Below are 13,336 nucleotides of genomic sequence, written 5' to 3'. Positions count from 1 at the left end.
AATTTAGGGAGAATTAGTAATATGTAATTGTCCTTGGTTATAAACAGTTCTGATAGCTTTTTGGAAGTGTAAGAATCACAGGCCCTACCCCAGACCCTCTGGGTCAGAATCTGCATTTTAAGAATGTGCATTTGAGATCCCTAAAGTTCGAGAAATGTTGTAGTATCTTGACTGTTTCTTCCAACTCATGGTTGTGAGTGATCCTAGGACCAGTCAGCATGGATACTCCAGTTGTTGATTATTGTATTTAGCAAAGAAAATAATAACATATTAAGGATTATTTTAACAAAAATCCCTGTTATGTCGGTTTATTTCTGTTTTTTTTTTTTTTACTTCCATTTTAGGTCAGCTCTTGAGGTAATTAATACCTGTTTGAATTTGTGAGCAGTTTTTGACATGGTACAAAATTATCCTAAGTTTTATGATCCTGTATCATTTTAGGAACTAATTAGAATTCAGAATTCTTAAGTGGTGTTACAGCAAATGTTTTTCTTAATTCATCACACTGAATAGTAAGATTATAATATCAGCCAGTTATATGTATGGGAACACTAAGAATAACATAAAACTTTATTTTTGGGCAATTCACTATATTCTGAGGTTTTAATGAAGAGTTTAACATTTGAAGTTAATAGTTGTAAGAGATTAACTACAAAGCAAATGAGCACTTGGCTTGCTTGATTAGGAATATTTAATTTTATTAGTCTGTGGAACTTAAACATTTCTCTCAAACTTAAAAGCTTCTCTTGTGGATTTTTTTTTTTTTTTTGGAATGTGATGGTAAGGTCCGTTGTTCACGGTTAAATCAGTAGCACCTGGCACATTTTGTAGGTATTCACAAGTATTTGTTCAGTGAATGAATAGGAGTTCATTTTTTGGTGATTTTGCTACCCTTTTCAAATGAGTAATAAGAGATCTGTAGGGATCTGAAAACTTGAGTTTTTTTACAAACTGAGGATCTCCCCTTGTTAACTAATTGTTGCATTAATCTTCCCAATATCAAATAATTGATTTTTCTTTTGAAAATTTCTTTAATTGTTAAAGATGTGATTCAAACGTAAGAGTAAATAAAATATTTATATGGTTTAGCCCCCCTGTTTGTTGTCTTCCAGTTACATGCTCTTTTATACCCAGAGATAGCCACTTTCCATAGTTTTATCTTTAAAACCTCTGAATATATCCTTAAACAATAAGTTGTTTAGCTTTGCAAAACTGACGAGCAAGCGTAGATCTAACTGTGTGAAAAAAGTAATATTGCTAATTTTAGATCAGATCTCACTGGAGAAGGTGGGTTGAATAAAGTGTCTGGGTTGTAGTCTGGTTTCAGCTTTCTTTTTTTTTTTTTGTCTTTTTTCATGTCCGGCAACGGATCGCAACCCTCAGTGTCGCACCCGTACCGGACCGGACCGGGACCGGCAACAGGATCGCAACCCTCGGTGTTGCGCCCGTACCTCACTCAGCCAGTGAGCGGGAACCGGTCTGTATGTGGGATCCAAACCCTCGGCGGGAGCGCCGCCGCACTCCCAAGTGGCGCACTGTAGCAGTGCGCCACCGGGCCGGCCCTGGTTTCAGCTTTCTGCAGAGCTTTTAAGAACTCTTTTCTAGGGAAGTCAGTGGATACGGTTTTGAGTGAGCCTTGGGAAAGAGAATCTGCTTCCCATAGTTGGGCATCTGGCAGTACCATAGTGTGGATCAGGTAGTAGATGTTCAGCAGAAATATTATTATAGGCACTGGGCTGCTTTGTACTTGTTCTAAATCACTCTGTTCTACTTTCAGCTCTTCAAAGAAAGTCAAAGGAGACCACTTCTGTAGGTGAAACAGTATTCCCAGCTGATTCAGGGAGGAGAGCATGAAGGCAGAACAGAAACTTCATGAACAGGCAAAATAAACAAGAGTTGTGCCATCCCTATATAGCAAGGAAAACAACACAAACACCCCCCAAAACTCCACTGAGGGACCTAAAAAGAGATATGAATAAACATAAACATAGTATTTTGGAGTAGGAAAACTCAGTATTATAAATATGAGGGTACTTTAAAAGTTTGTGGAAAAATAGAACTGAAAAAGAATACAAATCCTTAACTTTTTGAAGTACCCTTGTAAATTCTCCCTCAATAAATCTTTTCTGAGATTTCTGTGCACATGTCATTTAATCATTCAAAGTTTCTTAGACCAAACATATGCAGTTGCTTTAATTTTCTCCATAGCACTTATCCCCATGTGTATATATGATCATTTATTTGTCTTTTTCCCCCTTCTGGAATGTAAACTTATGAAGGTATATGAACCTATGAGGGTATGTTTATGTTTCTCTCCTTACTAGAATGTAGACTTCTGAGGTGTGTTTTTTCCTTGTGGTAATCCCTAGCACCTTGAACTGTGCTTATTATAAGCATGTAGGAAGCACTCAGTGACTGATGAATAAATGAATGAATGAATGAATAAATAAATAAATACAATTCTCTTTCTCTCATAATCCGCAGCACTTATTATCTATCCCATAGTTTTTGATCATTAATTTTCTTCAGTTTAGCATCTTATAATATTTTCTAGTACTTACTTTTGGTTCAGTGTCTGATTGTTTTATTCCTGTAAGATAGTCTTCTCTATGCTCCTTGATGGCACAAAGTAGGACAAATGCTTCTTTTGTACCTCACAGTGCAAGGCAAATGGATATAGGAACTTGTTATATTGAATACGTTTATTTATTCATAATGACTTAAATTGCTAAAATCCATTTTGCCCTCACAACAGGAATATTTTACTGGATGAAACAGTATAATTCTGTACAAAATAGGGTTATTTTTGAAATATGGAGACTACTTGGAGATATTTTGTTGAGCTCATGGTAGATTTTGGTAAGTGGAAGTTGGAACTTTTGCAATTATAATTTTATGAATTTCTGTGCACAATTTGAAGAGAAGAAAAATACAATTTTCAGTGAGATGGATTTCTTACCTTCAAATTTCAATTAAAAAAAAGTCGTAGTTATGTTGGGATTTAGTTTTAAAATGAAATATTAATTTTAAATAAGTTTAACTTTGTAGCCTGCTTACCCTTTTATATATGCTTCTGCATTTATAAATACACATACAAACATTTCAGTAAATACTTTGTATTTCTCATGCCAGCATTTCATTCAACAATTGGTGTAATTATTTCTCTCTTGTTGTACCTTTTGGATTGCAACTAGAGTTTTTTAAATCATTGCTGATATTCTGTAAATCTCTTTATCCATATAAGATTTTGTGTACCATTTCTTGGGAATAAATTTCCAAGAGTATACTTAACATTTCCAAGAGTAAATATCTTAACAGTCACTGAACAATACCGTAAGTGTTTAAAAGGAGTAATAAACCCTTGTAAAAAATTTTGTTGGTTCTTTTCTAATTCATGTGGAGAATCTTACTTATTTATATATTTTTTTGCTTTATTTCAGGCCAGTCTATCCATATGGGGATGGGGAAGCCTTGGCATTGCCCTTTTTCTAATAACCTTTGGACCCTTTGTAATATTTTATTTGGCATTTTATATCCTCTGCTTTGTGGGTGGGTAAGTATAATCAATGATAATTTTATAATTCATGTGTCATCTTTGTTCAAAATGCAAATAAATGACTGTGTGAAATGGGAATATGATTTCTTCGTGAATGCTGTTTTTTATAAATTGTTTTTACCAAAGTTTTTTTAAAAAAGCAAAACTAAGATACCCATAGGAATAAAAACAGTGATATTATTTGTACCAGATGTATGTGTAGTTGTCTTCAAATTAAAATTTCAATTTCTGAAGATACAGATTTTTTTTTGTGTGATACTATGGAAAGTTTTTAAAAGATTTTTAAATTCCTTTTGGTATTATTTTCTTTTTAAAGTTGAATTATAATGTTAGGATAAGTAAGTTAAATTGAGATGAGACATCAAGTTTTACGTTGCAGAAGGTATTGTTTCTTTGATTAGACTTCAAACAATAATGTAAATTATTTCCTTAATGAATGTTTTCATTTTGGTCTAGAAAGTTCAAATGAATACTTGATTTTGCAGTTTTCTCTTCATGGTTGTTTGGTTTACAATGTTTTTGTTTTCCTTTAAGTTGATAAAACTTTCTTTACAAGGGAGGTTTCAGTCGTAATTATAGCTTTCTATGCAGAGCATTTGGTATCAGATATGTTATAAGAAAATGTGTAAAATGAGATGCTTGTTATTTAGACACTAACCAAGGTAGCTTAGCTGAAATGACTATTTTGTTGTTCATGTGTGTGTGTATGTGTATACATATATGATGTATTTATGTAATTAGTTGTGAAATGAACACTTACGAGATTTTTAAAAAAAATCTTTTGAGACCCCAAACATTTGGAGGAGTTGTTTGAGCCTATAGGTTTTAGAGGATTTAGATGAGTTGAATAGCATATATAAATAGTGGCCCGAGAGACTGTATAAGGCACTGAAGAGGTAGCCTCTGAATATATCTACTACCTATCACCTTTTTCAGGGTACAGGTTTGAAAGTCATGTGTGTAATTATTTTATAGGGAGCACACCCACTGCTGAACAAATGAGAATTACTTTAATCAAGCAGCTAAGACTCTCCGTAAAACTATATTTTATGTTAGATTTAGTATTTTCATTATAATTGCCTAGATATGATACTGTGTACTGAAACAATTAAATGTATTTCAGCCATTGGAGCCAGAAGGAGTTCAGAATATCTTTATTGGTGATAAAGATGATTGAAGACCGTACAGATCTGCAGCCAGATGGGCTTCCTTCCCAATTACACTCCTGAGTCACTTAAGGCCACAACATGGCTGCAATAGCTGCATGATTGCTTCTTTCTTCCACAGGGTCAAGGATGCTTTTACTGATTGGAAAGGAGATTATTTGTGTTGAGGAGGTGTTTCTCTGAAAGGGAATATTTTTTCTTGTAATTTCACTAATTGAATAAGCCCTTGTCAACAGTGAATGAAAGGATTTCAGAATATTTTTCAGTTCTTCAGAAAGGGAGGAAATTGCAGCTTTATGGGTGAAGGTAGGAGCCCTTGGAAGATGGAGGGGTGGAAAATCATTTCTTTTTTTTATCAAACTGCTCCATATAAAATTTGGGAAAGAGAGAAGAGAAGGGTGACCAGTTCATTCATTCCAAAGTCATGGGAACCTTTGTTTCTCCCTTTTTGAATCTGCTAATTTATCATGGAATAATATTAAAAAAAAAATTGTGGCTACTTACAAAGTTCTGTAAAATTTTTTAGGTAAGGTGCGATATTGGAGGATGTGAGAGGAGCATTAAAAAACAATTTTAATAATATTGAGTAACATGCTTGGTTCTGAAATTCCAAGTTCATGCTATATCATAAATTTATCTGATGTTCTCTTTTAGACCATGTTGATCTCATTGAAACTCACTGCCATGATAAGGGACATCTACTTATACTAGCAGGCCTCCTGAATTCATCTCAGAGGGATTTTTTCTTTTATTAAAGATATAATTTTAAAAATTACATCCTTAAAAAAGTAAAACCACTCAGGGATTTTTTGTTTTTGTGTTTTTGGTGATTACTGTGGGATACTGTCAATACTGTAATATAGTTATTTCATGGTATTCTGTTATACTTTTTGGGTTATGTAATCATTTGTAGAACCTGTTTTTACTTAAACCTCATGTCTGAAATTACTAATTACTAATTCGTAAGATCAGACTGTCCTTTAATTTGTCTTCCTACTATTGTACTGTAGGCAAAGGTTAACGTTTTATCAGTCTGTTTCATAATGATGTTTTTAGAAATGCGTTGTTAATATAAGCATTTTATTGTGTCTTTAAGTGTGCTAAATAACCAGGTAAAACTGAAATATAGGGCCTGCTTGAATCTTAGTAATTATATCAGATATAGCACAGATAGGTGAAATTTACTAAAAATTGAGTCCAACCTTTTACAGAAAACTAAAACCAGAATCAAAGACATGAATTGGTTTGACTGTGTCTGTTTTCTTCACCCACTACCACCACTTTTATGGTACCTTACTGAAGAGCAGTGAAATGGCAGGTAGCCACAAAAAGCAGAGGACTTTGAGAATTTTCCTTTTAATAGCTGAGACTGACCATATTTAATTTTTCACTGCTCCATTCTTGTCACTATGGTCTTATAAGATCATTGTCAAATTAAAATTTAATTTTCTTCTTTTGTTGATTTTCAGCACTTATGTTTATTGTTAAATTTTAAATATAGGAAATATTGATAAAATTTAGTCGATACTTAAAGTGAAGTAGTTCTAAACCAGTATTAATCTTACCTTGATCCTAATATTGTTTTAAAAATAATGAACCTTTTTGGGGCACATTTACATTTCTTTTCTTAATTCCAGCCTGATTTTAAACAAATTATACATTGGGTCTTTTTTTCCTGTATAGCTTTTGTTTATTCCATATTCATAGTGACAAGTTATATTAATATTAATATTATATCTTAATTAGTTAACAGAACTGTAGAATTTGTTGATTTATATCTCATTTGTTTTTAATTCTCGGTTGTTAGCTAGCCTACTTATTTAATGAGGGCTGATTTTCCTAAAGTTCGAAAGTGTTGCCTGAGATTTTTTATGAAATATACTTGATTAAAATTTTGAAAAACATTGTGCAATTCACAAAATGTTTATAGTTGTTTGAAACTTTAGAACATAGCAAAATCTGTCAATTTCTTGCTTTGCCAAAGTCACAAACTGACTTTTTAGTGATTGCTAAGCCATTTATGAAATCTGAAAAATGTACTTGGTAATAGATGTGTTAAATTGTAGGACAATTTTGTTTTTGTATCTACAATTCAACTTTTTTTTTCTCTAGGGGTTTAGTGGTTACTCTCCTGTTTGGCAAAACAAACTCAGAGAAGTACTTAGAGCAGTGTGAACACTCATTTCTTCCTCCAGCATCAACTGGGGTTCCTAAGGTAAATAGTATGAAGGAATGTGAAACTTCAATATTCAGTTTTTTGTAATGATAATACTGTGATTATCTGTATATGGCTTGGCAGATTTTCCTATATAATTTGCTAAATGTTCCCTGTAAGTTTATGGGAGATTTTCTGATCATACTTAGAAGATATATTTTGAAAAGCCACTTCGACAACTCTTTTATGTTAGATGTAAAAAGTGGGAATGCAAATTTGAAGAAAAGGTAAAAATTGATTAGGTTAATTTGGGTGTTTTTCCTGCTGTCTTAACATAGAATTTTAAAGCATCACGCGTATGATTTGTAAGAATGTCAATGAACCACTTTGACATTCATTTATCTGTCTATCATTCTTTTATCCTCTGTAACTACTTTGCAAATATATCTTTCAGTTAGGTTATGCAGCATGTATAGTTTTAATAATTCAGGCCTAATTTTTATCATCTTGAATGGTGCTATTTTTCTTTTTTTTTCTTTTTGCAGTATCATACCCTATAAATAAAACAGGAGTTGGGTATTATGGGTAGGCTTCAGATTTGCAGTGCCTTCAATTCTTATTCTGGGATTAGGGTGATTTCATCTTGTATGAAGAACGACAAATGGCCTGTAGTTGATGCCAGTAACTTTACAGTTATTAACTTGTTGATTATATGCTGAGATATAGGAAATGCAGAGATAAGTAATGTACAGTATTATTTTACACTACTGAAATAAAAGAATTTCACTCTATCCCACTGATGTTTATATTGATAAACTAATTTTTTCTAATACTCAATAACTTTTTTATAATCTGAAACTTTTTTCTCTCCTCCTTTAGGACTCCTGATGATACGTATTCTTTGAGTTTGCTTACAAGTTTTTTGGAGAAAATGAACTTTTTCTTTTTTTTTTTGAACCACTTCTTAGCCATCCAGAGTTTACATTTTTGAGTGGTATATATTGAGAATGGGAAATATTTTAAGAATTAAGATCCTAAACAGTGATAAATCAGGGTCAAGACTGGTTAAGTCTTTATAATCCATTTTCTAGTAGATGGTATAAAAATAGTGATTTTTATTTGCTCTTTCTAAAACATGATTTATGTTTTATGAAAAAAATCTGAGTGGTTTCATTTTAAGAATTGAAATGTATATATATATATTTGTGCTTTGGTTTATATTTTTAATTTAAGAGTCTCCCACTACCTTTCACCCCATTCTCAGGCCACTGATCTTTCTGACAGCTAAGAAGTAGAGAAATACATTTTCTGTAGTTGCCAAAAATCTTCCCTAAATAAAATCAGTCATTTGGAAGCTGGTTACTGTTTTGGGCTGGGAAGGGAGAGAGAGAATAGGGAGAAAACAATTATTAATTTGATTCATTTGAAAGACAAACTTTGTAGTTTTAAGGTTTCATTGAAATACAAGGGTACTTCAAAAAGTCCATGGAGAAATAGAATTAAAAGATAGCATTAATCTTTCCTTGAACTTTTTAAAGACCTGTTGTATACTTGTACATTTTCAATTTTCCCACTTTCTTAAATATTGTTTGCTGATTTAATTAAATCTTTGAGGATAATAGATTTTTTTTTCTGGGTGTCTAGTTTTATTAACTTCAGAAATAGTGATTGGTTTATTCTAGAGTCTCTAGAAATAAGATTTATTGACTTGAGGATTATAAAGGGAAATTATAATGAGTATTCAGTTAGAAGTAAACTTGAGAGATTTTAAATGAAGAAACTACTCAGTAAAGTATTATGGTTTCCTTTCAGTGCTTAGAAGAAATGAAACGGGAAGCCAGAACTATTAAGATCGATAGAAGGTTGACAGGTGCCAATATAATTGATGAACCTCTCCAGCAAGTGAGTTTTAGTATGTGGTATCTGAATTCCATGTATTGTGTGCTAAGTGTATTTCTTTTGAGAATACTAAGAAATGCTTTTTGCCGTATAAATGATCTATTAGAATTTCATGATAATGCTGTCCTTGATTTCTATACATGAAGATGCTACCTTATTTATTAACTCACTTTAATGAGGTTGTTTATTTACTATGAAAGACTTTTGAATGAATTTGCATTTAGAAAAAGTTTTTACTGACATTTGATAATGTTTTTAATAATTTTATATTTAAAGTGTCACTCTTTTGCCAATGAATAAGTGTGTGGTTTAATAAATCAAACTCTTTTTTCTACTAGTGTTATTATTTCTTTAAGATGGAAATAACTGGTTTAATCCAAAAGTATTTAAAAATTAGAATTAGGTAAAACAATTATTCTCCCCCAAATATTTTTCATTGATGTTTGTTTGATTATATGATAATTACAAATAATGTGTAATTGAAAATTTTAAGTTATTTTATATGAACCTATATTTTATCTGATTTGCAAAAATTATACATCGAATTCTATTAACTGCTGTTTAGTGACTAACAATACTGTTGGCAGTATCAAAGGTATTAGTAGAGTTAAGTGAATTCCTGTATCATTTTTGTAATTAGACTACAGTGGATCTGATGATAAAATCTCAGAAAATGGTTTTTTTTTTTTTGATAATTAGAGTGTATCAGCATTATTTTCCATCTCATTCCATCAAACTGATTAAAACTCTTAATTATATTACAGTATTGAAAATTTATTTATTTTTTCTGCAAACTCTGTATTTACATGAATTTGGATGGGGCTTGGCCACAGATAATGTTTTAGTTTTTTAAAAAATTTGGGCAGTGGATGAATTGGTATACCAAAATATTTTTAAAAAATAAGAAATGGTTTTTAGCATGTTATGCTTTTGTAGTGCAGGCTGGTATTTACCACCACAACTTAGTAAGTAGAGAGTAAGTATAAATTGGCAGATAATCGTCTTAGTTTTTAGGTTGCCACTGTTACTTTTTAAATCCTAAATAGTTTTATTTTTTCCTGATATTTTTGTTATAGGTTATCCAGTTTTCCTTGAGGGATTATGTGCAGTATTGGTATTATACACTAAGTGATGATGAATCTTTTCTTCTTGAAATTAGGCAGACTCTTCAAAATGCACTCATTCAGTTTGCTACTAGGTAAGGTCACTGCATTATATTTATGAAGAAAAATTTAGATATATTGTTTGTACCAATAGGGAAGATAACATTTAAATGGGGGAGGGGATCGTTCATTAAAAGGTAAGTAGAACAGTAGATTATTATTGTGATATAATTCCCAGATTATAGAACTAGAGCCCTTAAAATCTACCAGGTACCACAGACTTTTGATTTTGCAGAATGCTTATCTTGATTAAACCCTGTTCTCTCAGGCTGTGTGCCAATTTTTTCCTCAGGGTCTAAAATCAGATGACTTTTCAAATCTTTTACCCCACTTTTTGATAATACTCTTTTCTCCTCATCTCTAGATACTCTATTTTATTTAGTTGCTGTGGAAATAGATTAATTTCAGTAAAACAGCTCTTCCCAATGGCAGTTTCAGTATAACTGTTTTTTTTTTTTTTTAAACTTTCGCACATACCTAATGGAAGTCCTCTTTGAAGGAGAAGGAGGAACCAAAGGAATATTAGTCAATGGATAATATTCAACTTATTTTTCTTAAGAAGAGAAGTATATTTTGATAAGTTTAAGGTACTTTTCTTTTGAGATGTACTAAAATTCTCACTTTACAAACCAGCTGTATACTACTTTCTATATGACAAAAGTATTTTGGCTTATGTCCTTTTATGTAGCTACTTGTTTTTTTTTTTTGGCGGGTGGGTCATTTTATATCTATTTAAATTATGTTTACTTTAATTTTTGTTTTTGAAATCTTTTTAGTTGGCAACATTAAATGAAAGGGAAAACGTGCTCCAGAAACTATTTTTTAAAAAATTGAAACATAGTTGATTATATATATCTGTCGGGTACAAAGTTGAATATCAATACCTGTGTGCAATATGTGGTGCTCAAATCAGGATAATTTATATATTCAACATGACACTATGTAATTATCTTTTATGGCCCTTTAGCAATTCCTCCCTCAACCCTCTCCCCCTCCTCCTTTCCCACCTCTGGTGGCCTCAGTTCTGTTCTCTCCTTTTGCAAGTGCAGTGTATTATTGTGATTGTTTTATCTTTCTTTCTTTTAGCTTCAACTTATAAGTGAGGACATGTGGTATTTCTCTTCTCTGTGCTTGGCTTATTTCACTTAACATTATTTTCTCTAAGTTCATCCATGTTGTGGCAAGTGGCAGAATTTCATTTTTTTAAATGGCTATTTATTATTCCATTGTGTAAATATACCACATTTTCCTTATTCACTTGTCCATTGATGGACATTTAAGTTGGTTCCAACTCTTACATATTGTAAATAGAGCTGCATTAAACAGGGGAGTGCAGGTATCCCTTTGACAAGATGATTTCCATTCCTTTGAGTATATACCCAGCAGTGGAATTGCTGATTTTATGGCAGGTCTCTCTGTAGTTATTTGAGGAACTTCCATACTGTTTTCCTTAATGGCTGCACCAATTTACAGTTTCTCCAACAATATAGGGGGGCTCCCCTTTCTCTGCATCCTCACCAGCATTTGTTAATCTCTGTCCTTTAGAAAATAGCCAGTGTAACTGGGGTGAGATGGTATCTCAGTGTGGTTTTGATTTTCATTTCCATGATGCTGAGTGTTGTTCAACATTTTTTCGTGTGTCTGTTGGCCATTTGTATATCATCCTTTGAGAAATGCCTATTTAGATCCTTTGCCCATTTTTTAATGGGGTTATTTGTTTTTTTGCTGTGAAGTTGTTTGAGTTCCTTGTATTTTCTGGATAGTAATCCTTTGTCAGATGCATAGCTTGCAAATATTTTCTCACAGTCTGTAGTTTGTCTTATTGCTCTGTTAATTGTTTCTTGTGCTATGCAAAAGCTTTTTAGTTTGATATAATGCCATTTATTTATTTTTCCTTTTGTCATCTGTGCTTTTGGGGTCATGCTCATAAAGTCTTTGACTAGTCCTACTTTCTGAAGTGTTTCCCGTATGTTTTCTTTTAGTGGTTTTGTAGGTTCAGGTTGTATATATAAGTCTTTAATCCATTTTGGGTTGATTTTGGTATATGGCAAGAGTTAAAGGGTCTAGATTCATTCTTCTACATATGGATGTCCAGTTTTCCCAGCACCATTTATTGAAGAGCTAGTCTTTTCCCCAATGTCTGTTTTTGGTGTCTTTGTCGAAGATCAGTTGTTTGTAAGTATTTGGGTTGATTTCTGGGTTCTCTGTTCTGTCGCATAGGTCCGAGTATCTGTCTTTATGCCAGTATCATGCTGTTTTGGTTACTCCGACTTTGTAGTATGATTGGAAGTCAGGTAGTATTACGCCTCCAGCTTTATTTACTTATTTTTTTGCTCAGGATTGCTTTGGGTATTCGGGGTCTTTTGTTCTGTGTGAATGTAAGAATTGCTTTTTAATTTCTGTAAAGGATGTCATTGGTATTTTGATGGGGATTGCATCGAGTCTGTGTATTGTTTTTGGGTAGAATGAACATTTTCACAATGTTAATTCTTCTAATTCTAAGAGCATGGGATGTGTTTCCATCTTTTTGTGTCCTCTAATTTTTTTCAACAGTAATTTGTAGTTCTTATTGTAGAGATCTTTCATTTTCTTGGATAAATTGATTTCCTAGGCATTTTATTTTTATGGTGACTAAAATGGGCTTACTTTCTTGATTTCTTTTTCTGCTAGTCTGTTGTTGGAGTATAAAAACAATACTGATTTATGCATGTTGATTTTGTATCTTGCAGCTTTACTGAAATCATTTATCAATTCTAAGAGGTTTTTTTATAGAGTCTTTAGGTTTTTCTATGTATAGGATCATGTCATCTGCAAACAAGGACAGTTTGACTTTGTCTCTTCTGATCTGGATGCCCATTATCTCTTTCTCTCGCCTGATTGCTTTGGCTAGTACTTCCAATACTGTGTTAAAGAGGAGTTGTGAAAGTGAGCTTCCTTGTTTTGTTCCCATTCTTAAGAGAAAAGCTGAAAGCTTTTCCCCACTTAGGATGATATTGACAGTGGTTTTGTCATATATGGATTTTATTGTGTTGAGATACTTTCTGTCTATACCTTATTTGCTGAGATACTTTATCATGAAGGGATGTTGGATTTTGTCAGATGCTTTTTTCTGTGTATATCGAGGTAACCATATGGTTTCTGTCTTGGATTTTGTTGATGCGGTATGTTACATTTATTGACTTGGCATACATTGAACCATCTTTGCATCCCAGGGATGAATCCCACTTGATCTTGGTGTATATATTATTTTAATGTGTTGCTGTATTCTGTTTGCTAATATTTTATTCAGGATTTTTGCATCTTTGTTCATCAAAGATAATGTGGAATGTAATTTTCCTTTCTTTTTGCATCTTTGATTATGGTATCAGAGTGTGCTGGCCTCATAGAATGAGTTTGG

General features: G+C 32.4%; 1 protein-coding gene across 1 annotated transcript in view; it reads left to right on the top strand.

The window, feature by feature from the left end:
• LOC103603265 overlaps positions 1 to 13,336 on the top strand; it is a 91,630-nt gene that overhangs the window by 40,422 nt on the left and 37,872 nt on the right. Inside the window, exons 2-5 of the mRNA XM_008587756.1 lie at positions 3,441 to 3,553; positions 6,835 to 6,937; positions 8,690 to 8,779; positions 9,853 to 9,974. Of these exons, the coding sequence (XP_008585978.1) occupies positions 3,441 to 3,553; positions 6,835 to 6,937; positions 8,690 to 8,779; positions 9,853 to 9,974 (428 nt within the window). The remainder of the gene's footprint in view (positions 1 to 3,440; positions 3,554 to 6,834; positions 6,938 to 8,689; positions 8,780 to 9,852; positions 9,975 to 13,336) is intronic.

This window comes from Galeopterus variegatus, unplaced genomic scaffold, assembly GCF_000696425.1.
Source record: "Galeopterus variegatus unplaced genomic scaffold, G_variegatus-3.0.2 Scaffold4526, whole genome shotgun sequence".
NCBI classification, from domain to species: Eukaryota; Metazoa; Chordata; class Mammalia; order Dermoptera; family Cynocephalidae; genus Galeopterus; species Galeopterus variegatus.
This window is presented reverse-complemented; position numbering and strand designations above follow the sequence as displayed.